Source organism: Lissotriton vulgaris, chromosome 7 (genome assembly GCF_964263255.1).
Source record: "Lissotriton vulgaris chromosome 7, aLisVul1.2, whole genome shotgun sequence".
NCBI lineage: Eukaryota > Metazoa > Chordata > Amphibia > Caudata > Salamandridae > Lissotriton > Lissotriton vulgaris.
In genome coordinates this window covers 1,689,838,478-1,689,864,388 of record NC_141695.1, presented here as the reverse complement: position 1 = coordinate 1,689,864,388, position 25,911 = coordinate 1,689,838,478, and the positions used below count along the sequence as shown (strand labels likewise).

The window sequence follows — 25,911 nt, the reverse complement described above, 5'->3', positions numbered from 1 at the left end:
CCCTTCGTGTCCGTCTTCTGTTTCCATGCCCGCTACTGGCCCAACAAGGAAGATCCTTCGAGGATACGGCAAGCCCAAGAAACCCTCTCCCAAAACAATATAGACACAAAAAACTTTAGAATAAAATAACACACCCTTCACTCTGAACTACAGGTTCCTTCAAACGGTGTGTCCTTTCATACGAGTTGGCTTCTCTTAAACACAACTTGAGCCCACTGACAGAGCGATTCAGTGTTAAAACAGAAAGATGCTAAAACAAATGTAGCATACATCCAATTAACATATTTCTTTCAAGTCAGGTTGGAGATAAATTGTTATGGTTATAAAGTGTCAAATTTTTACAAACACTTCGGATTTGAATTCTAGGTTGACAAGGGGTTTAAGTTACCCTAAACCCGAACAGCACTAAAGTTAAGGAAACCCTTCCCAGCCCTGGGCGGAGCCACCGAATCTTCGCCTTTCCTGTGGCATCTGACGAAAATATGTCATCTTTTAAGGGCGGGACCTTGGGAAGCCGGTTCCTCCGACCTATCAGTTTTGTCGTCGAGAAGACTGGCATAGGGGAGCATCCAATGAACGTAGAGAAAGGAAAGCTGTCAGCTTCTAGTAACTTCCAGAAGGCGCGTGGAGCAAAGAAGAACGGCGGCAGCTGCTGTGGGCGACAGAGACAAGCCAGGAAGCAACATGGAGAAGGTGAGCGGAGAGAGTCCGGTTCCGGGGGGTGGGCAAGGAACAGAAAGAGGATGAAGATGTGACTTCTGCTAGCTAGATTGAGCATCTGCAAGGGACACTGCCGGCTTTTTCTACATGACGTGGGGGAGGGGTGACCTGCTGCTCTGTGATGTGTCACGCGGGTGGCAGTTCATCGTTCTCACCCACAAGGGTTTGCACATTTTTGTTTGCAATGGTGGAGTTTTATGCAGCGTACCTTGCCTGATGTGGCAGATGGCGTATTGTTTTCTTTACATAAGAGGCAGTGAGATTATATTAAGGGTTCAGAATTGGAGAAAGCTGAGAGTCGAATTGTGGGATGAAAACGTGGCTTCAAGTATTTGGGGCAGTCAGGCAAGTGTGTTTTCAGGGTAATAAGAAGAGTTGTAATGCGGAAAAATGAGATGTGTAACTTGCGATACAATACCACCGTCCTTTCCGAGAGCAAGATGAGGTCATTGGTGGCTGTTTAAAAATCTGAGATGGGTTATATGTTTTCTTTGCTTTTGTGTGTGAGGGTTGATGCTGCGCATCTATGTGTCTATGATACAGCTTTGCAACGTTGCTGGCGGGTATGGTTTTTTTGTAGCTTAAAAATGGGAATCACACTGACTCTATTTTCGCCGTTGTGTGATCAGTAGCAGGTTTGTATTCAGTAGCATGTTTCAAAGTTGACGGCAGAGCATTTCCTCAAGACAAACCCAACTACATGAAAAGGAATATAAAAGTTTCACACTCGCACTTTATAATCCGTTTCACACAGTCCTCACAGCACAACATGCTAACCTTTTCTAACGCGACTCCACTCCCTCTTTAACAGCCAACTAACAGTCCAAGAAACGTAATCGTCAAAAACCATCGAATTATCCACCACTACCTTCTCAAAAGGAATAGTAAATGCAATACATATTCATTTGACCGTGACGGTAAACAACTCTTCAGACAAGATCGTTTCTTGGTAGTACCTCTAGATAAAATATATTCCAAACTACCCTTTTCACAACTTCATTCTAGTTTCCACCGTCCATTCCACCCACCCCCTTCTGTTCCAAGAAATCATTATGATGGTCCACCATTTTACTTCCCAATCTCAACTTTCTTGTTATTTTTTTAAAGAGCTCAGAATTTACAAGACAAACGTGATTAACACCTTTACTGCTAAGGCAATATTTTACTGCTCATTTAATTTCCATTGAAATCAATGAAAAGTGCATGACGAGTTACCCTTGTCATTAGCAGCCAAGAGGTTAAGCCCCATCCTCACAATATTTGATAACTTGTACTTGTATAGAACACTACTCACCCGCAAGGGTCTCAAGGCGCTTGTACGAATACCGCTGTGGAACCCATCCTGGCTTTCCCTGTGAGGCGTCCACTCCTGGGCACCCCCAAGGTGGAGGCCAGGCATCCTTAGTGTTGTGGGGGCCGTTGTGGAGATTAAGCAAGCTATTGCCCAGAGTTGCAGAGTGGGACTCCATGATTGGATTAGGCACCGATGCGAGAATTCTCAGGTCCGCGGAATTTTTTTGAGCCCAAGACCCGCCGAGGCGGGGAATTGAACCCTGGTCCCGGGCTAGACTTCTGCATCAGGGTCTGCCGCTCTAATCAATGAGCCACACTTCTTCCAGGGGTCCAACCCACTTACGTTACGTTTACCACTCTCAACAATTTTTTTCACTCCTGCCCCTATATACCTCGGACAGTACACAGTCTTGGAGTTCTTGTACAACTGGAGTGATCTATGATCTATGATCTCTGACCCCGCCTGATATTGTACATCTGCCTCTAATGCGGTCTATCAATGTTTCATTCTTGTTACCTTCTCAGAACATGTGACATTACATCAGTTTTAGACACAAACTGGTGGCCAGTTTCTTCTCTCAAACAATTTTAAAAGGAGTCACTCTCTTCATGGGATTTGGAGTAGCCTGTCCACCAATAAAGGTAGGTGAAATGGTTTCCAACCACTCACCTTAAAATTAGCGGCCAACTAAATAGATTTTTTTTCTACTGTGTTCTTCCTCAAAAGTTCGCAGTATGCTGCAGGCTGATCTAAACCACCCTAGTGTTTTTGATAACCTACTCTTTATAAAACTAGCACTCTATCAATTTTGAGTTTTACACCATTACCTTATTACTTCCAGCGGCAATCTTAATCTGCTGGAAACATCCTGAAAGAATTCTGTAGAAACATCTGTGGTAATTTCATAATCATCGATCAATGAACTCCAACAACAATATCTGTCCCCGACACACACCAAAGGACCCATCCTTGACGCCATTTTTTCCATCTAAGATCTGGCCTCAGTGACCAATATCATCCCCATTGACTGGTCTGACCATCACTTTATACTGTTAACCATTGCTACCACTGCAAATCTCCCCACCTCCAAAATTAACAGACCTAAGAAATTGACCAGAAATCTAAAACGTATACCCCTGGGTGTTCTTGAGTCTAAACTCAAAACTTAACTTCTTCTCATTTCCCCCCTTACGAAATGCTAAGGAGCTCATTGAACACTTTAAAAGTACTGTCACCAGACCAATTAGCCCGCCTAAACTCAAAAACTAAAGAAACACCCCCTCCAACTCTTGGTTTAATATCGAGCCTAATAATGAAAGACGGTCACTCAGACTGTCGGAAAGAACCTGGAGGCACCATCCCCCTCCCAACTTGTACTCCTCCGATGTGCTAGATCCACTTACAAAAGACACATCTTGAAGGAAAAGACATCCTTCTGCTGTACTCAATATGATTGTGCCAAAAACAGACCTAGGGAACTCTTCAAAATCATTCGAAACCAAACTTCCCCCGCACGTCAAATCTGATCGCTTCCTCAGCCAGATGTGAAGAAATTTCCCACTGCTTCTTGGAAAAAATAACCAAAATTGATTAATCCTTCTTTCCACACAGCTCCCCTCCAAACCAGTCCTCCCCGCTAATTGCTACTCCACACCCCCTCGACCTGTTGACCTCTACTGCCTACTATTCTACCGCTCCCCAGCGACTCTCCTCACTCCCCACACCTATCCCCTACCACCTATCCGGACACCAACTCCCCTTACTCACAATTAAAGAACAATGCCTCTATGCTCAACTTCCTACCCATGACTGAGCTAGAAGTCCTTAAAATAATTGGTAATCTTAAACCGTCCTCCCACACAAAAAAACCCTTACCCTCTAATCTAGTCCCTGCCCTTAAGCACATTACCCCATACTGGACCACAATCATCAACACCTCTCTATCTCTCCACTGGCTGTGTCCCCACCTCCCTTCAACTTGGACAAATCTCTCCCTTAATCAAAAACCCCAATGACCTAAACAATCTCCGCCCTATCACTAACCTCCCCCTTTTCTCAAAGGTCCTTGAAAAATGTGTCCTACTAAAACTAGACAAACACATCGATAACTTCAACCTTCTTGACCCCTTTCAATCAGGCTTCAGGAAAGGCTGCAGCACCGAAACAGCAATGCTCAATGTCGTCAATGACAACCACCACTCACTTGATAATGGCGAAACCTGCCTTCTTATCCTCGTTGATCTCTCCGCATCGTTTGACAACCACCACTCACTTGATAATGGCGAAACCTGCCTTCTTATCCTCGTTGATCTCTCCGCATCGTTCGATAGTCAATCATTCAGCCCTGCTTAATGTTCTTAGGACCCGTTTCAGTCTTAATGGTACTGCCTACAAATGGTTCGTCTCTTACCTACAACACGAAACTGAGCAAATCAAAATGGTCTCTCTAACCCCACTCCTGTCTCCCTTGGAGTCTCCCTAGGATCTATTTCCCTCCCTCCCTCTTTAAGGAACCCCTCATCCTCAAACAAGCAGGCATCAATTACCACCTCTACGCCGATGACGCCCAAATCTATTACAAGATTAAAACTCATGCTGACATCTTACACCTGAACAACACCTTCACCAAGTTCCAAACCTGTTTCCATTCCAATCATCTCAAACGTAACCCTAAAAAAACCGAAAATCATTCTTTTCTCCCCTAAAAATAACCCTCTCCCGGTTCAATCCTGGATCTCTGAACTTAATGCACTCAACTGCTCACTCACCCTGTCCAACTCCATCAAATCTCTTGGTATTTTTATTGACAACACCCTAACCCTTAACGTCCATATCAAAAACTCTGCTAAAGGAGCCCTCTTCTCTCCGTCAACTCAAGAAAATCAAACCCTTTATTTCTACCGATGACTTTAAACTTGGAGTTCAGTCACTTGTTCTTTCACATCTTGATTATGGTAATGCCATCCTCAACCGAATCCCCAAGGTCCACCTTGCTCCAATCAATCAACCATAACACTTGTATAGCGCACTACTCACCCGGAAGGGTCTCAAGGCGCTTGGGGGAAGGGGTCCGCTACTGCTTGAACGCCAGGTCTTGAGTTGTCTCCTGAAGGCGAGGTGGTCCTGGGTCAGCCGAAGGTGGATGGGGAGGGAGTTCCATGTCTTGGCCGCCAGGTAGGAGAAGGATCTGCCTCTGGCGGTGGCTCTTCGGATGCGTGGTACGGCGGCGAGGACGAGGCTAGTAGACCGTAGCTGGCGGGTGGGCGTGTAGAAGGTCAGGCGGTCGTTGAGGGACTTGGGGCCCAGGTCGTGGAGAGACTTGTGTGTGTGGGTGAGGAGCCTGAACGTGCTCCTCGTGTTGACAGGGAGCCAGTGCAGGTCCTTCAGGTGGCCGTAGATGTGGCTGCGTCGGGGGATGTCCAGGATGAGTCGGGCGGAGGCGTTCTGGATGCGTTGGAGTCTATTCTGTAGCTTGGCTGTGGTTACGGCGTAGAGGGTGTTTCCGTAGTCCAGTCGGCTCGTGACGAGGGCCTGGGTGACCGTCTTCCTGGTTTCGGTCGGGATCCATCGGAAGATCTTGCGAAGGGTGTGGAAGCATGATGAGGAGACAGCGTTGACTTGTCTGGTCATCGAGAGGGAGGAGTCCAGGATGAAGCCCAAGTTACGTGCGTGGTCTGTTGGCTTGGGAGCGGTGCCCAGGGCTGGGGGCCACCAGGAGTCGTCCCAGGCAGAGGGCGATGGTCCCAGGATGAGGACTTCCGTCTTGTCTGAGTTAAATTTCAGGTGGCTGTTCTTCATCCATTCGGCGACGTCTTTCATCCCTTCGTGTAGGCTGGGTCTGGCGGTGTCGGGGTCTCTGGTGAGGGAGAGGATCAGCTGGGTGTCGTCGGCGTAGGAGATGATGTTGAGTTTGTGTTGGCGTGCGATGGCAGCAAGAGGTCTCATGTAGACATTGAAGAGGGTGGGGCTGAGTGATGATCCTTGCGGGACGCCGCAGATGACTTCGGTGGCCTCGGATCGAAACGGGGGGAGGCGGACTCTCTGTTCTTCCGGCGAGGAACGAGATGATCCACTCCAGTGCCTTCTCTTGGATGCCGATGTTGCTGAGGCGTTGGACTAGGGTGCGGTGGCAGACAGTGTTGAACGCTGCAGAGAGGTCCAGGAGGATGAGTGTTGCTGTTTCCCCGTTGTCGAGCAGAGCTCGGATGTCATCAGTGGCTGCGATGAGGGCGGTCTCGTTGCTGTGGTTGGCTCTGAAACCGGACTGCGAGGGGTCGAGGGATCCGTTCGTCTCGAGTAAGGCTGCAAGCTGTCTGTTGACGATCTTCTCGATGACTTTGGCAGGAAAAGGGAGGAGCGAGATGTGGCAGAAGTTTTTGAGGTCGGTGGGGTCTGCTGTTGGTTTCTTCAGTAGGGCGCTGAGCTCAGCATGCTTCCAGCTCTCCGGGAAGGTGGCGGTGTTGAAGGAGGTTTTGATGACGTCCCGGAGTTGGGGTGCGATGGTGTAGTCGGCCCTGTTGAAGACGTGGTGGGGCCAGGGGTCGGTTGGAGATCCGGAGTGGATGGTGTTCATCGTGCGGGCTGCGTCTTCGGTGGTCACCGTGGTCCAGGTGCGGAGGGTGGCGGTGGGGTGCGTTGGTTCGACGGTTGGGTGCATGGATGGAGCGCCGAAACTGTTGTGGATGTCTGCAATCTTGCGGTGGAAGAACGAGGCGAGAGAGTCGCAGAGATCTTGTGAAGGAGTGATGTCGTTGTTGCCGGTGCTGGGGTTGGAGAACTCCTTGACGATGCTGAAGAGTTCCTTGCTGTCGTGGGCGTTGTTGTCCAGTCGCTCCTTCAGTGATTTCTTCTTGGTGGTGCGGATGAGCTGGTGGTGCTTGCGGGTGGTGTGTTTGAGGGCGGTCATGTTGTCGGTGGTCTGGTCGAGGAGCCAGGCTTTCTCGAGGGTGCGGCAGGTCTTCTTGGAGTCCTTGAGTTAGTCAGTGAACCAGGGGGCCTTCTTGCTTCTGGGTCTGCTAGGAGGGTTCTTCAGTGGTGCGAGGTCGTCGGCGCAGGCGGTTAGCCACTGCGTGAAGTTGCGCTCCTTCGTTGGGGTGAGTTGTGCTGGCAGGTGGGTTCTGGCTGAGGGAGGTGATGAGCTGGTCGGCGGTAATCTTGCTCCAGCTCCTGTGCGGAACCTGTTGCGGGTGGTGGTGGGTTGTGGTTTTTCTGAAGCTGAAGTGGACGCAGCTGTGGTCGGTCTAGTGGAGTCCGGTGGAGTGGCTGAAAGTGATGTGCTTGCTGGATGAGAAGACTGGATCAAGCGTGTGGCCGGGGTAGTGGGTGGGGGTGTTGACCAGTTGCTTGAGTCCAAGGTTGGCGAGGTTGTCCAGCAGGGCGGCGGTGTTACGGTCCTTGTTGTTCTCCAGGTGGAAGTTGAGGTCCCCTAGGAGGATGTAGTCAGCGGAGGGGAGGGCGTGTGGGCTGATGAAGTCCGAGATGTCTTTGCTGAATTGTGTGCAAGGTCCCGGGGGTCTGTAGATGAGGGTGCCTCAGAGGGTCGTCTTTGGGTTGGTGTGAATCTGGAAGTGGAGGTGCTCGGCGGCGGCGAAGGTGTCGTTGGAGTCGGTCGTGATGCGGATGGTGTTCTTGTGGACGATGGCGATGCCTCCTCCGATCTGGTTGACGCGGTCCCTCCTGATGATCTTGTACCCGTCCGGGATGGCGATGTCGGGGGCTGAGGAGACGTTCATCCAAGTTTCCGTGAGGAAGGCGATGTCTGGTGATGTTGTGTCGAGGAGGTTCCAGAGTTCCACGGCGTGTCTGTGGACGGAGCGGGTGTTGAGCAGGATGCACTTGAGGTTGCTGCTGGTGCTTGGCTTGGCGGGAGCGGTGCAGGTTCGGAGGCAGGTGAACTTGCAGGTTCTGCAGGTGAAGGGTCCGTGAATGTGTTTCGGGGAGGCCCGGCAGCAGGTGGGGTTCGGCAGCGGCGTCTTAGGTCTGTCGCGTCGTCTTGCATCGGTGGGGGCCAGGGGTCCTGGCACTGGGCGCGGTCCAGGCGCGGACGGGCACAGACGAGCTTACCTTTGGCGCTCATACGGTGCTCCCGCTGCGCGCGTCCACTGTGCGCTCGCTGAGGGGGCGTCATAAGTAGAGAGCCGAGAGAGAGGGTCAGCGGGGCGGCGAATGGGCAGGAGGGGGGGGGCGGGCGGGGCCGCAGGGGGCAGCGGCGGAAAAAGAAATCGGCGGGAAAAGCGGAGGTGGGTGGCTCAGCGGAGGCTGGGTCTCCCACGAGGAGCTGCGGCAGTCAGGCGCAATCCAGGAAGCAGGTCGGGAGGCAGTGTAGCGTGGGGCGACCTCACCTAAGGGGAGGCTCAGCGGTTGCTCAAAGCTGTGCTCATCACAGACTGCAAACGCTTCGATCATATATCCCCGGCTCTCAAATCTCCTAAATGGCTCCCTATTGAAGGCAGTTCTGCCTGCATTATTCATTAAGTCCTCCACCAAAACACTCCGCAGTACCTTTCCAAGAAACTCCTCATTGCGGGCACCACACGACCTCTGAGAAGCACCAACACTCTCCTCCTAATCCCGCCACTGCGTAAAAAGAAAGCCACATAATCGTGCTCCTTCTCTGCTAATGCTCCTATCATCTTGAATGCCCTCCCAAAAAACCTGCGCTGTAACCACTCCTATTTCAGCCTCAAAAAAGACCTCAAAATCCACCTCCTCAATTATTATTGGGGCTCCTAACCTGTGACCTGCACTTGATCTCCAACTCACCATGCTATATTAGTCAAGTAATATTTGTCCATTTCCTGAACATCATCTACCTAATTACTTGATATGTATAGCTCTTACCCTGTTTATCTATTTGATTGGTATATTTTGCATGTTGTTTTCATTATCGTTTATCTACTTGTATGTCATGTTTGGCCCTATTATTATTGGGGGTCCTAACCTGTGACCTACACCTGATCTCCAATCACGTAGTTTATATTTGTCCATTCCCCGAACATCTTCTACCTAATTACTTGTAGTGTACAGCTCTTGCACCTGTATATCTATTTTGATTTGTATATTTCCCATGATGTTCATTATCTTTTTACCTACTTGTATGCCATGTTTGCTTTATATTATCTTCTCATATAAAGCGCTCTGATACCTCTGGGTCTATCCAGCACTATATAAACATTTTTTTTTTTTTTTTTTAAATTTTTGAAAACCTTTATTGCGCAATTGTAAAAGTACAAATACGGGCCTACAACCATACGGCCGGCCGCGCACACTGTTGATGCATTATAGCATACATTACGACGACACAATAGCACATGAGGACCATAGCAAACATCGAGAGTTACACTGTAAAATAACGTGGTATCGTGTCTCAGGAGCTATGTAGGTTAATTTTTAAAGGTTTTTTCTTATGCAGCTATTAAAGTCCAACATAATAATTTCACATAAACAGTAAAGAAAGAGAAGAAGCCCGTGCAGGCGAGGCGTAACTTTACCAACAGTGTATCCAATGATCCAATTACCCAAGAAGCTAGGTCCCCCAGGCGGGATGGCGGCTTAAATCCTACATCAGAAGTAGCAGAACTAGCATAGTACCCAGTGTTCACCGCCACCCCCCCTATTCTAACCCTAACACGGACCCAAGAAATATAAAGAAAGAAGACGAACAACGAAGAAAATAAGGCACCATAGAAACTGAAACAGAAAACAAAAGTCCCCCATCCCCCCACCCTACACGCATGCAGAGGCTACGGCCTGCCCCCCCCAGCAGTGTGTCTGTCGCCCAATAAACCCGAAATTTAGAAGAGAAACAGAAAAGAAAGAGGAAAAAAGTACACCTTGAAATATAGGGAGTAAAAAGAGTGTAGACTAATCTATAACTCCCATGAAATGAATAAGGTGGGGAGGAGCCACCAAATACCAGGCTTCCCGGACTCACAGTCACTTCAACGGTTCCTACGCCATATGTAGCACCAAAATTGGGAGACATCGCTTCAAATGAGAGCAGAGTGGTTTACCGGACCCCCCACCCCGCCCAGACCCGCCATCTCAGCAACAGAGGTCAACAGCAGGATTTAGTAACTGCGACCTTAAATGAGGAAAGCATCGCCCCCAGCGCACTAAACATTACAAAAATCGTTCCAGTCCAGGTCATCACCAGTCAATCGAGCAAGCCAACGTGGGGAACACCCTCAGCCCTGGCCTGAACGTCGAAATCCCTCCAGACATGGCCGCCGCTGTACGCTCCCCTCAGGCTGAACAAAGGAGCAAGATGGCTGCATCCGACAAAGAAGGCGAAGAGGAGGAGGAAATGGGTGTCCCCAGTCACCAACACAGTCAGTGCCCAAGTTGAGGGGCGCCCCCCCCTTCGCGGGATGACACACACTCCGCATATGCAGAGAAAGAGTTACGGAGGCAAGGGCAGTGAGGGGGGCCAGCGCCTGGAAAGTCTTCAAGGGATGCCATAGTGACGATTCAATAGTAACAGTATCAGGTATCAAAATGGAGGGCGACTTTGCAACAGTATCCTCGTCAAAGGTGAAACATCCAACACTGTAGCCAAAATCATTCCGTACCGCCGCACTCTCGCGCTGCAACAGTGCCTCCGGGACAGGGGTAGTCAGCGGCAGCAGGGGGCCAGTCGATCGCGGTCGTTTCAGATACAGGGCAGCTCCCACAATCTTTTGCTCCAATACTCGGGCTTGTCGCCGCCAGGTCGCCCGCAAATCGGCAAGGGCGGTCAGGATGTCGCCACTAGTCGGGTCCCTCTGCGATGACAGCTGGCTCACACTGCACGGCTGCTCCCCCAAGTCAGTCACCAGTCCAAACGCAGGCAGGGCATTGCGTGTCGAGGACAGGGAGACCGCCACCATCCTTCTTCGCAGGGGGGGTGTCATGGCTACCCTTGCAGCAAGCTCGCAGTGAAGAGAGGGGGGCGACTACCCAGGCGGGAGCAAGAGGAGTGGGAGCCACCGAAGGACGGGCGGCTGACAGGTCTAGGGCAGCGCAGAGCGAGAGCCCCCTCGCCTACTGGTGGTGCGGGCAGATCGCGACAGAGAAGGCACCCCAAGATGGACTCCGTCCAGCCCGCAAGCAGCGCATCAGGGGAAAACCACTGTAGGAAGGGCTCCCGTCTCGCCATTAAGCAGTTCGACCCAGCAGGGAGCCTTACCACGTCGGAAGGGGCCGATGCCACCCATCTCCGCGATCGGCTGCACTCCCGTCTTCATCGGCATAGTCCCAGCGCGTCCCGCTGACGACGCTCAGCCGCGTCCAGTGGCGGCGATCGGCTCCAGGTCCCGGGTCAGCATCGGAGGTCGGCAAATGGTGCGAGTTCACCGTGAAAACAGGCGGCAGAGGTCTCAAAGGAACGCCGGTAACGACAGTACTCGTGTGTCTCCGTTTAGACACGGTATGGACAGGATTAAATGCAGGATTTCGATGCAGGATCGGACGACTCGCGGAGCCGGGAGCTCACACGTCCGTCCCGTTCGCCATCTTGGCTCCTCCCTCAAATTTTTTTTTTTTTAAAATAAATCTCCTTTGGCCATTGAGAACATCTGTTAAATATATGGCAGTACAAGGACACCATGGAAGAGCAAGAAAAGGCCCCATAAAACGTATTCCCAATTTTGCCATGGCCCTGAAGTAAACTTTATCAAACTTAAACTGAACCAACCTAAGGTTTCACAGACTTGACATAGACCACCGGCTTTGCTCACTATCAACTTCCACATTCATAAAATCACCTCCTTTTCTATGGTGCACTCTTGGTAACAGCCAGTCCATATTGCCTCTTAGAACCAAGACTAGTTACTTTATCATGAAAGCTTCTAGGAGGAATAGGTCTAAACCATACATTATCAGTATATTCATTCTTCTCCATAAACTATGTATGAATGTATCCACATGTTTCTGTTCCCAATGCCTTAGCATGAGAAAATACTCCTTAACTTTATTAAGGTACACATTTTTAAACAGCTGCAAATAACATTACAATCAACTTACAACCTCCACCAGATGGAAACTTGGCAAACAGATTGTGTTCTAGGCCTATATGTTGTATCATACGGAATATCTCATAATGTTTAGATACCCAGGTGCATGGTAGCGTGAGAATGGATTATTTCCTCCCAGCAGTTCTTGATATCCTGGAGCCAAAATGCCACCCTCCTACTCCTCTCCACACTTAACAAAGACTTCTACTATGTAACTTATGACATTAAGCAACTGTACTCCTTTGCACAGCATGCCTACAGACATGGGCCCTAGGCAACTTCCTTTTTCCCAAATCAAACCATTCCCTTTGTTAACTTCATTCAAGCTCCCATTTTATTTTAACCAGAACATTTGCTACACGTCTTCAACTGAACTATACCACCCTGAGAAGGGAGATTGCTTGTTCTTCATCACAAGATATGTAGGTGGGATTCACCTCATAGTTGGTGTATGAAAGGGTACAGTGCAGTACTACTTGCTTTCAGGCATGATATCTGTGCAGCTTTGTTCTTTACCCTTTGGAAAGAGGCTATATGTATGGGTTTTGTGAAGTGTAAGTACAGGCTGCAGCTTCTGAGATGCTCTCATACTTGTTGTTTTTGGGCGGCTGACTAAATAGAATTGCACAGTTCCCAGCATCTGGCTTTGAGGTGGGTGCATTGTACTCCATACTTTTTGATTTATAAGTAAAAACAATTTTCTGTTGATAAAACTTAGTGCATTTTCTTTTTGTAACCATCAAAGTACACAAGTCCTTGATTAAAACCATCTTCTACTAAATTCAATTACTTTTGATCACAACATTCTGTATTTAAAATAAGCAACATAACCACATTTTTAAGATTAAAAAAAATTATTTAAATACATAAACTCCAAACCACAAGGATTGATAATCTTTCTTATAAGAATTAGGTGCTATATGCAATGCAAAACACTAGACACATTTCTCTCACTTTCCAAGGATTTTCCCATAATAAGCAGGCAAATCACCCAAGACCTAGCTATTCGAGCAGCAGCAGCTCCCCCTCATTCCCCCCCCCTAGTGCCTTGAGACCCTTACGGGTAAGTAGCGCGCTCTGCAAATGTGTTGATTGATTAAACACGTACTAACGTACCAGGTGTTTGTCTATCTGGGTCAAAAACCTTTTGCCTGAACCAAACATTCAGGAAAAAGCGGCTTAGAGCACAAAAAATTAAAATAGAGGTGTCAGTCTTTAAAATCCTGTAATCGACCCAATATGGCCTGATTGCCATGTTCAGGCATATTGGTAGAAGCCACTTCCTACAACAGAAATGGTATTCGGTACAGAAAAGCAGAATATGTTCCCTTGACTCCGTGGCCAGGACACATAACTGACGCTTGGTAATTGGCCCGGTAGCTGAAAGCCCTTACTGGTAGAGAGTCCCAGCAGAATCTCAATCAAAAAGTTCTCGCTAGTGGTGGCGAGATCAGATATAAGAAGGGCTCAAACTTTAGGTATGACTTAAAAATTAAAAACTGGGTAGTTCGATGTCTAGTGGTCAGGCTTGTGGCATACCGTTCTACCACATTTGCCCAGTAATTAACTTTTACATGAATTATTTTTTGCTATCTCTCTGAGGTGTCCCACAAACTGGCCATTCCCAGCAATTACACCAGGTTGCAACATGTTAGAGACATGAGTTTTTTTTTTTTAGCACCACTCGCAGTGGTCAGTTAACTCCGGCATAGTCTGCATGCCCAGCCAGTACATTAGAGGTTTCAGTGAGGCCACATCCCCAATTCTCCTGATCCCAAGATCAAAGAACAATAGGGTTCTGCTTGCGACGGACACTAGAGTTCTAACCTAAATATTGTCACACACCACCAATTTATGGATGTCAGCATAACACCAAATCTCTCCTCCATAGAGCATAGCACTTTAAGTTTTAGTACAATAGACCGTCAAAGCAGGGCTTAATAACCAGGTATTAGTCTGTTTATGAAATCATAATATTGATTTAGATTTCTGGCATTGGGTGAGAATAGATTTTATCGAGTTGTACTTACCATCCTAGTGAATCTGTCAGCCTAGCACCAAAGTAATCAAAGCTCTTTACCTTCTCAAGGAGTTTGTCAGCATTTCTCGGTGCTTGTGTTCTGACTTGGCCCTTCCCATGAATTTAGTTTTCTCTACATTGTTTTAGAACCCTAGTTACACAAAAAGCCAGATATGTATCTAATAGGTTCTGGAGGCCCATTGGGGTCATGGAAATGAGTGGAGAGTAATCAGCGAACAGCAAGCTCAGTGTCTTCTTTCCAATCAGAACAGGGGAATAGTTACTACAATCCATGAGTTCACCCACCGCCTCATTAACCCCTTCGATGCTCATGACGGAACGGTTCCGTCATCATAAGCGTCGGTTGGCCTGTGCTCATGACGGAACCGTTCCGTCATGAGCCCGTTGGTTCATTAGAACCTTCAGCACAGCGCAAGAATTCGCTCCGCGCTGAAGGTGTTAATATTTAACGAAAATCGAGTTGGTGTGAGTACGCATCCTTGGCGTACCCTGTGTCCAATAGAAATCTTCCTGTTTATTTCATCCTGTTTCCTCACTGGACCGGGCATAGTTTTCCCCTTGTGCATTCTCTCTATCAGATTTACCAGATTAGCTAGGGCTCCCAGTCCTAACAAAACATTTCAGAGGGTCTCTTAGGGCACAAGGTCTAACATGGCTCTCAGGTCAACAAAAGCTACGTACACCTTTTTGTTTTTTAGCAGCACATATTTCCAAGTGAGTAGTGTAAACCGAACAGCCTGTTTGCTTGTACTTGTTTGGCGCAAATGCCTGCCCGGTAGAAGGACAGAATCCAATGTCATACTTGCAGTTGATCCAGGACTTGCCTTGCAAACATTTTCTGCAAACTGTCAATTAAGCTAATAGGCCTATAGTTGGAAGGTACTGCCTCTCCATGTCTCTGGAATTTCACCCCCGCAGCTATTGCGTTAGATGAGAATTTAATATATGGTCCCTACACTAAGGGCTCATGTTTATGCAAATCCCAGGTATCCATTGTGGCCCAGGAGCCTTTGCTACTTATAGTCTATTGACAGCCTTAAAACAACTTTTTTTTGGGTTAAAAGAAGCATTGGCAAAGCAATATGTGTCACCTACATGAGAGCTATAAGCTTTGCCAATGTCTTTTAGCCGTGCTGTACAGCAATGTGGCTAAAAGATAGTAGCGTGGCGTAGAAGAGGGAGGTTTTGGGTGGAGGGGCGTAGCATAGAGCAGTACAGTTGTGTAAGTAAGACAGTAGATAGGGTGAAAGCAACATTAGTAAGAAGCTGTGTGCCTGTGTTAAAAGTTGAAAAGCACATTACACATCCAGAAATAATGACATGCTTATATAATACAAAAAATAAGGTGTTGCAAGACTGAGAAGAACGTAAAGTTGGAAGAACACATGCACTTGGTCCATGCTCCAGGGAGGAGCCAACTTAAAGAAAGGGAAGCCTACATGTGCTATATAAGCAAACATGCAAAGGAGGGTGACAATGAAAACAACTAATAGTATGCTGTGCGTGAGTTGTTAGTCCACTGAATTGTAAACAGTACGTCTACCAGCGCATGTGCCTTGTAGGCGAGACCTAAAAAGCAGTGATGTTTATTTGAGTGCAACATAGTACACCGCCATCTTGTGGCGTGACACTGCTGATCTGGACCCCAGGGCACTTCTTGCATACTCTTAATCATGTACTCCAAATGTTTGTGTGGCAATACTCAAACAAAGTCACATTGTTTATTCTAATACATGTACACGCAATGTGCGATTAAAAAAGGGAAAAGCTACTCTTTTGGTGGCAAGCTTGATTATATATTTCAGTTTTTTTTTTATGTTGTCCTTTCTCAGGTCGTTGAAATTTTAAGCACCACTTGTCAGTATAAAAGACTACATTTGTTCCAACTGAGCAGCTAGTCTGTCATTAAGGGTTCTGAACCCAGTATTTACGGAGAAGACCCCACAATGGGTAGCTGTTGGTATTTGTGTCCTCACAGGAAGTTTAGGTTTGACCGCACATGGACCAAGGGCCTACATTGAAGACCGCATAAGAACTTCTCCTATCTCTATCTACTTGGTGAAATAGATGATTTGCACTGTAGATCTGCCCAGCCTGTCAGGTTTAGGGGACCCTTACTATGCTTTGGAATACTTTTGTTACCCAGTGCTACAGTCTGCTCATGGGTCTTGGTTCATGCCATGGAGTTCAGAGGATAGTAGGTACCAGAAATTGGGCAAGGTGGTGGGAGTGGTTCAAACAAAAATGAAAAAAGAGATGATGCATACAGAGATTGTGTTCTTGCCAAGAGAATCACATCTTAAGTCTCCTACACTTGTTGAGTGTGTTCCCGCATGTCCTGCTTTGGTGAGGGGTTGAGACTCTTGGTTTACTGGTCAGCTTTCTCTACACTCCTTGTAGTATGAGGCTGATATGTGGGTAAGAAAGTATCAGGGCTGACCTGCAGAACACCACTTAGCTTATTAGGATTTGGTTCTAATCCCAGTGAAGTGGGCAGGCTTCCTCTCCACGGTGAGGAAGCACTGCCACACACTTAGTTGTCAGTGCAGCTTTTAAATGTGCTGGAGAAGCCCCCCACTAATATAACAATTTGTTTGCAGTACTACAAGAACCTGCTGTCAAGCAGTTTAAGCACATCTTTACAGGTGAAAATACTGACCAGTCAAGTTGACACCTTTTGCGTTCCCGAAGTGGGTGTTAGGTAGAGTAGACCGGTCCTGTGGTGCCTGTGTGATACCCGACCTATACCCAGTCAAGTGATCAGCTCTGGTTGTAAATGTTCTCCATTCCACTTCAAAAAGACCTTGTGGCCAAACGAGGAATGTGGGGGAATGGGTAAACCCGGCAGGTTCTCAGGGCTGCATCTATACTCTATTGTAATCTTACGTGCAAACAGATATTTGCAGTCATTTACAGGCACGTCAAATGTACGCCCACATAGATCTATTTTGGACCTCGCCTAGAATCACGGTGTCCACGATGCCTTATCTGTTGGGGTGGCAGCTCTCTCCGACCACTCCCCGATAATCTTAACGTTTCTCCTCCTTATGGATCCCACGGCAGAGTTTGTGGCGCTTAAATCACAAATTGCTCACATACGCTGCCAGCATCATTGAGCTGCTGGGCGCTATCAAAGCCTATTTGGAAGCGAAAGACGTAGGCTCGGTTGGGGTAGACCCGCTCTGGGATGCCCTGAAAGCTATCCTCTGCTGACGCTGTATTGCTATTGTTGCGGGCCTGAACAAGGACCGGAAGGCTAAGCGGGGGAAATTAAAGGGCCAAATTAAGGAGCTGGAGGGGGTTCATCGCCATACGGGTGCGGTCGAAACACGACGACTACTCGCGAAGGCGAGAAAGCAGCTGCGGGCGCTTGGACCTCCACTGCGCTGAATATGCCCTGCTCTGCACTAAGCAGCGCTACTACGAGAGGGGGTAACCAGGCTGGAAGACTCCTGGCACACACTCTCATGGCAGAGACGGCGACACGTCGGGTCACAGAACTTATGAATGGCTGGGGAGAAACCCTGCGGGCAGATGGAGACATTGCGTCTGAATTTGAGGCCTTTTATACAGCTCTTTACTCAGCGGAGAACCTGGACCCTACTGCGGCTGAGGGGTATACGCAGGCGGCGCCAGGGACCCCCGCTACTGGACTTCGCCGTTGGGCTTTCTGTTGGTAAGGCACCAGGCGAAGACTGCTTTCCGGTCACCTTTTATAAAATCTTCGCTCCGGGCCTCGCTCCCCTCCTGGCGCGCCTGTTCAACACTTTTAGCACAACCAGAAAACTTGCCCCATCGATGTCCATGGCAGAGGTATTGGTAATTCCCAAGCCAGGGAGGAGACTTCGAGAATACGCCTCATACCGCCCCATCTATTTTCTTAATGTTGATCTGAAGATCTTCACCAGCATTTTGGCATCCCGACTCGCCCCCCACTTGCAAAGCCTGGTGGACCCGGGCCAGTCGTTCTTCAACCTGGACCGCATTTGCGGAGATTGGACTCGAGTCACCTACTAGACAAGACTCAACTCACACAGACCCCGGCGATACTCCTATCGGTAGATGCTAAGAAGGCATTTGACCGCGTCCATTGGCCTTATCTGCAATAGGTCCTCTGCCGCTTTGGGTTACAGGAGAGATGTAGGAAATGGGTGAACTGTGTTTACCATGGTCCGCAGGCCTGCATTCAGGTTAACTGGGTGGTCTCCCGCTCTTTCCAGATCGGACTTGGCAGGGGTATCCCCTCTCTGCGCTTTATATGGAGCCGTTTACCGAAACGTCCGGCAGCTCCCCATGGTCCCCGGGATCCGGATGGGAGATAGGGAGCACAAGGTTTCGTTATATGTAGATGACGTGCTCCTTTTCTTAACTTGCCCTTTGCTATCTCCCCTCCCCTCCCCCCTCCTTGCTGGCAGAGATCAATGCCTTTAGCGCGGCGTCGGCATTCAAAATCAACCTGAAAGAAACTCTGGCTCTGAGCCTCACGCTGCTAGCGACGGATCGACAACAACTATGGCTGCACTACCCAATCACATACCTAGCGACATCACATACCTTTCTCTACCACTGCGAAGATTGGCCAGGTGAACTACTCTGAGATACTGGCCAAGATTTGATAGAAACTGAACAATTGAAAGAAACATGTCCTTTTTATGGCTGAGCAAGATAGCCGCCATTAAAATGACGATTCTGCCCAGTCTTCTTTACATAATGCAGACACTCCCCCTATGTCTGCCTCCTACGATACTGGCCCAAATGCAGCAACTAATCAGTGACTTCATTTGTGGGGCAAAGAGAGTGTGTACGGCCCGCCACCTCACGTACTTGAGACAGGAGGAAGGGGGACTTGAGGTCCCACATCCTGGGCGCTACTGTGAGGCGGCCCAATTGTGCTGGATGATTGAATGGTACCAACTAGAGTCAGAAAAACACTGGTGCTTCATGGATAGGGGTGTGGCAGGGATCCCCATCTGGAAGGTTCCCTGGACACACCACTCCCTCCGGAGGGAAATTCGTCCTAGATCCCTACCACCTCGTACTTCAGCTGCTGGTGGACTCCTGTATCTTCTCTCTTCTGACTTCCTCCGTTTCCTCTCAGCTTTCCTTTACTCTTCTTTGACTCTTCCTCTCTTTCTTTAACAAAAGTTTGAAAATTTACTACACTGCTCCCCGCCGCCCAGTGGTTGTAGATGGGTGTAATGCTGTTGCTTGCCACACATTTACTAAAAACAATTTAAACCATAAAAAGTTTACAACATTGTAATAGCGCAGTGTATCCATTGTAAAACATTCAGTGTTCCATTTCGTTAAAATAATGGATTTCATCCAACATTAACCCTAGTATGAACATGCCATGTCTGTCCAAATTACGGAGAGCTGTTTCAAAACAGGGTGGCAAGAACAAACCAGCATTGGCAAATGCAATAGGTTTTCCTGATGTAAATTCTTTAGACTTTGTCATTTTAAAAAAAATATTAGAGCAGTTGAGCTGCTGTGTAACACTGCTTGAAGTAAAAAAAAAAAGTCCAATGACCTTGCCAATGCTGGCCGCATAATATAGATTTTTGTTTAAAGCCATGCTGCGCAGCAGTTTAGCTGCTCTGCGGCATGTAAAAAAAAAACAAACAAACTGCCAAATGATTTTGAATAGGCTAAACCTGTTGACTTTGCCAATGCTTGTTATAGTTACAAAGAGAGCGCATGCAACTGGTATGTGCTCGCAGAAATTCAGGTTTGAGTATTACGTTGCTTTTTTAATTACTCCATTTTGGACACCACGATTTTGAAGGTAAAATGCATGTAGTTATGTATCTTTGCTGTCCGAAAATATTTGTTTGCAAGCACATTTTTACATGCACAAAATTACCTCATGCAACTGTAATACATGACTCATTTGAGCCGGAGAACATATCTCAATTTTGTATTAATGCTTTTGCCGTTACTTATGATTTAAAAAAAACAAAACAATATTTTCTTTCTCAGAACTCATTTGATACAAACGCTTTCATTCGTTAGTTCAGGATTTATATATTTAGCAACTTCACAAAACGTGTGTGCTCACACAGAGTTTCAACCTAATTAACGTAATTGTGTCCTACCTCGTAGTTGAATTTGAGGTGCCCTTTTTAGAATATAAATACAGCGCGGGTGACTGCAATAAGTAGATAACTTAATTACGATCCTATTTAGGTTTGTGTAGCTTGCTCAGTATCTTAATAAAAAATGCTTTATTTCATCTCTTTATGATGCTTTTTCGTAACATTTCCAGTGCGTTTCTTTGTGTAAAGACTATTTTACTTGAAAGCAGACATGGAAATGTGTTGGGCAAAACAATTCGAAATGGAAACCTTTTTCGTTTCTTGCCCATTTTAACCCTAACTACCAGCTGACCTATTACTTTTATACATCTACTGTGTCTTAATGCATTTGCCAGGAGACTTTCGATAGTCCTGACTTATGGTCGGAACTGTTGACGCAAAAGATAAAAATCTCTTCTCGGGAAAGAAGGGCATACATCCTTTAACACAATCCCCCAACAATGCTTCCATCTTACTTGGCAAAGACTGTCCTGAAGCTACACCATTTGCTTTGAACATTAAAGTGAAAATGCCAAAAGCAAGCATGGTTGAGATTGTATTAAAGGATGGCTGCTTCTTTCCTGGGAAGAAATCTTATATTAAGTGCCAACAGTTTCTGAAGTCTCGTGGATGACCCATACAACGTGTGACGTGCTCAAGATCACCATATGTTACAGTGACGCAGAGACTCAAATGGAGGTTTTGTACCTTGACGGTTCCAGCTCTGTCTGTAATTGCTTAGTCCTTCAAAGTAATTACTAAAGTTGCAACGGAGTGCATTTAATGTATATGGACGGAAAAGACTAAACGTAAGCAAATCAAGATTAGTTCTACATAGAAATAAAGGTGTACAGTTACAATAGACGGTGCATGTACTTATTGCTAAAATATATATATTTTTTTCTATTTGAAATCTTCTGGTGAATACATTGAAACGCAGTAGATTTACAAAATCAGTAAATCAGCTGGTTATGTTAAAAATGGATAAGACAAAAGTTAATGTTTCCGTTTCAGATTGTTTGGCACAACACATTTCCATACCTGCTTTCAAACAATGAAATGGTCTTTATACAAAGAAACCTAATTGAAATGTTACAAAACAGAGCATCATAATGAGATGAAATAGCAAAAACAGTTTTTAAGAGACAAAGTATGTTACACCCAAAACTTGAGGATCGAAATTAAGCTATCTCCCTATTGCAGTCACCCCTGCTATATTTGATGCACTGAAATATACGCCACAAAATTAAGAACGAGATAACATAAATAATTGTTTTTTATTTGTAAGCTCAGGAATTCAGGTTGAGAGTTTGTGCGAGCTCAAACAAGCACTGTGAATCCTGAGCTAACTGATACAAGCGTTTGTATCAAATAATGACATTTGTGAAAGGAAATCGTATTCATTAATCGTGGTGTCTAAAACGAAGAAGCAATTAAAAATGCGACTGTTAAGACTCCAACCTGAATTCCGTGAGCAGTGTAACAGCTGCATGCACTCTCCTTGTAACCATAAAAATGTGCTCTACATGCAAACCCCAGAGACTAAATATTCTAATTAATCCAAATGAGAAATTCTGTGAGCAAGTGAAATCTGTGAGCATGTTTCTGAAACACAATTCAAGTACACAGCTTCAATAACGAAAGAAGATGGATGTTCTAAAAAAAAAAATAATCTAAATTGTGAGTACAGATGCACAAATGACATGCAGTTTCCAAACATATTTTATCTCGAGGACAAAAGTAGATCCATAAAAAAAAACAAGGATGAAAAAGTTCAGAGGAAGGAGTAGCTGGTCCAGGCTCCATTTATAAGATAAACACACAAAGAGAAACCCGAACACAACAGGAAGTAGCAAGTTACAGCCAATAGAGAGCAAGGAAAACAGTGTGGCAAGCAGACAAAGAAAAGGAAAGTAAGTGCGGGCTGTAAGCCCCTTTAAGATTTTTTTAGGTCTCGACTGGCGTACACTGCGCAGCAGTGTCGCGCAGCTCGAGAAATTTTGTTTTAACAGTAGTGGGGTTGAACCCGCCTCTCTTCCATTGGCTAGCTCCATAAATGGAGGCTAGCCATTGGAAGAGAATAATGCCAATCATTGTCGGAGCAGATTCGTGGGCGTTTCTGTGTGTTTTTTGGCCCCGCCCCCTTTTTACCGTCATGGGGCGGTGGGCGTTTTTTTTTTCTTCTCAAGCCATGTTATTGTCATTTGGAACGTGTCTGTTGCACGGATGGGCTGCGCGATTCTGTTGCTGATTCTTTTGCGAGCAGGTAACCCAGTGTCCTGTTTCCTTTATCGTCGTAAGTGGCTGTCGTCTTTGTGCCTGTCGTCTCCGTGTTATGTTGTGCGTGGCTGTCGTTTTCGTCCCCTCTCGTCTCCGTGTACCGTCGTGCTTGGCTCGTGGCTGTTGTCTCCGTCTTCCGTCTTTGCCCGGTATGTATGCTCCGTTTTTGTGATTAAGGTAAGGCATCTGTTTATATTTAAATTAGAGAGGGTGCCCCTCGTTTGCCCCTGGCGCCCGAACCGGAAGTCAGGCAGGCCGAGGGCGGGACTGCGGGACCACAGGAAGAGGCCGGGAGCCCACCCCGCCTTCTCTGGAAGCTGCCGTGTCCGGAGAGATAGCAGCGCGGGAACGACGAGGAGCCCCCGCCAAAGCAGCCCGGTGAGTGTGGGCGTCTGGGGGCCCAACAGTGGTTCTAGAGCGGCCCCGGAGGGCAGAGGGCCGCTCCATCGTTCCGCCACAGCATCCTGGGCCACGAGGCTCCCAGGGTAAAGGGAGAGCCCCACAGCCAGTGAAGGGAGCCGCTGCCTCGAGGAGCAGCGCGGGAACGACTAGGAGCCCCCACCAAAGCAGCCCGGTGAGTGTGGGCGTCTGGGGGCCCAACAGTGGAACAGTGGTTCTAGAGAGGCCCCGGAGGGCAGAGGGCTGCTCCATCGTTCCGCCACAGCATCCTGGGACATTGTTTTAGAGCCTGTGAGAGGCTCTTGGGCAGTTTCTGATTCAGAGTCCCCCGAGCGGGACTCCAACATTCCAGGCATTCCTTAAAGTTGCGAGCCGCGTTGCTCTCTGCCCTCGCAGGTGCCCTCAGCTCTGAATCCTCTGCCATCTGATCTCACGCCGGGCCCTCACTCCTTACCCCTGTACTCTCAGCTCTTACCCCCTCTGCCCTCAGCTCTTACCCCCTCTGCCCTCAGCTCTTACCCCCTCTGCCCTCAGCTCTTACCCCTCGTGCCCTCAGCTCTTACCCCTCTGCCCTCAGCTCTTACCCCTCTGCCCTCAGCTCTTCCTAGGCCCTCACTTCTGGCACCTGTGCCCTCTGACCTCAACCCAGGCCTCAAGCCCTCACCACGCTGCCCTCTGCCCTTACCTGTGCCCTCACTGACCCCTGTGCCCTCACTGACCCCTGTGCCCTCACTGACCCCTGTGCCCTCACTGACCCCTGTGCCCTCACTGACCCCTGTGCCCTCACTGACCCCTGTGCCCTCACTGACCCCTGTGCCCTCACTGACCCCTGTGCCCTCACTGACCCCTGTGCCCTCAGCACTTGCCCTGCCCTGTGCCCTCAGCACTTGCCCTGCCCTGTGCCCTCAGCTCTTACCCCTGTGCCCTCAGCACTTGCCCTGCCCTGTGCCCTCAGCTCTTTCCCTGTGCCCTCAGCACTTGCCCTGCCCTGTGCCCTCAGCACTTGCCCTGCCCTGTGCCCTCAGCACTTGCCCTGCCCTGTGCCCTCAGCTCTTTCCCTGTGCCCTCAGCACTTGCCCTGCCCTGTGCCCTCAGCACTTGCCCTGCCCTGTGCCCTCAGCCGTGCCCTCAGCTCTGACACCTGTGCCCTGTGACCCTCGCCGGTGACCATGGCCAGCACGGCGGGGGAGATCGTGGCCTTCCTGCTGGCCCTGTCGGGCTGGGTGCTGGTCTGCTCCCCGCTGCCCACCGACTACTGGAACGTGCCGAGCATCGACGGCACGGTCATCACCACGGCCACCTTCTGGTCCAACTTGTGGAACACCTGCATCACCGACTCCACCGGCATCTCCAACTGCAAGGACTTCCTGTCCATGCTGGCCCTGGAGGGTGCGTGTCTGTGGCTCTGTATGTGTGTGTTTGTGTGTGGCTCTGCGTGTGGCTCTGTAGGTCTGTATGTGTGTGGGACTCTGTGTGGCATTTGCGAGAGATTAAGCTATTGGCATTGTAAATGACAGTGCCATTTATTTATCTGTTTTCAAAACCAACACATAAATAAAAATTTTGTCATTTACAATTCCAATGGCTCTAACTTTTTCAAAGGCGAGACCGTTGTATTGTAATGCTTGTTTTAATTACAAGGGATTTCACACGCACAAGCAAAACCTAAAAATGCATGGCCGCCCAAATTCCAGAATCTGAAACGGAAGTCAAAGTAGAAAGCACTAGATGATTTGTCTGTGCAGTTTCAAGAGTTGAAAAGATATGCTCATACTTGCAGAGATCGCCCCACTGCTGCTCCTTCCCTCCACACCCCCCCTCCCAAAACAGACCCCTAACCTTGATGTACTGAGTAGTTACTAGGACGTTGAATAACAGACATGAGTGTTATGAAACCTAAAGTAACAGCCCCTGACGCAGTAGAGAGAATTTCCTCAGAAGTCTCGGTAGACTGATAACCCACAATTTGTATATAGGCCATCAATAGTTCATAATAAATCTGAAACCGCTCTTGTTAAAATCTATTTAAAAAAAAAATAGGCCTTCATGGTGGGGCTCCACAGAATGTCCTGGGGCCAAATATAAGAATCTTCATCTTCCTGATATTTAGCTTTGGCAAATTTATGCTTGTCCTAGACTGGATATAAGAAAGATGGGACTGAAGAATCTGCTGGGTGAGGGTTGGGGGGAGGGGTGGGGTTGTGAGCCTGACATGGGAGTACTTCCATTTTTCTTCCTGATCACAAATGGGATAAAGCTACGCAGGATATATCGTATTACTAAGGCGGCACCTCTAATAAAATATTCCTAGTTACACTTTTTTGCCCATGCTTTTTTTTTTTTTTTTTTTTAGATAATCCTCGGATTATTTTCTCACTTACTGTACTAGATAGCACTCCTATGCGCTTGAATATTTGCATGCACTTCCATTTCTACCCATGTCATACGTGCCTCAACACACCTGTCTCAGCAGGGTGACTCGCAATTTTTTAAAACAAAATGCGTCCCTCTTTTTTTCCTTCAAAATGTTGGCATTATGCTGTTTTTGGTGTTTTCCTTCCCTGTGCACGTGGAGAGAGCAGGCCTTTCTGGAATGTGTACTGGAAGTACCTATTGTTCAAGTACATATGTCAATACTTGATATTAGTGTGTTTGAGAGACGGGTCATCCTTACGTTCCTCATAACTTGCATTGGTGTAAAATGCATTTGGAAAAATACTAATCTATCAACGAGTCTGACAAAATAAATCCAGCTTCTTGTGCTTACTTTGGGAGTTTTGCAACGTGGGGACCCTGTGAAATATGGAAGTCATCATCTCCAACATGCCATTAATTAAGTACTACAGTTCCAGCTTTAGGCATGTCACTTACAAATCATCAACATCATGCGTATAACCGCTTCGTCCGCCGCATATAAAAATTACGCGTGCGCAGTTTGGACAGCCCCCGGCCGTCCGATACACACGCCCACCGTGATGTCGGACGTGGAAAAGTATCAGTCTAATTAGATTGGTCATGGATATACGTGCCATGCTAGATAGACTATATTTAATACCAGCAGGTGACGAATCTTAGACAGCAAGGATGGCATCGACATGTATGGTTCCT

The 25,911-nt window shown here is 47.7% G+C and overlaps 1 protein-coding gene across 1 annotated transcript in view; it reads left to right on the top strand.

The window, feature by feature from the left end:
* The first annotated feature begins 613 nt into the window (after window positions 1-613).
* STIP1 (stress induced phosphoprotein 1) overlaps window positions 614-25,911 on the top strand; it is a 213,087-nt gene continuing 187,789 nt past the window's right edge. Inside the window, exon 1 of the mRNA XM_086932803.1 lies at window positions 614-693. Within this exon, the coding sequence (XP_086788929.1) occupies window positions 685-693 (9 nt within the window). The 5' untranslated portion in view covers window positions 614-684. The remainder of the gene's footprint in view (window positions 694-25,911) is intronic.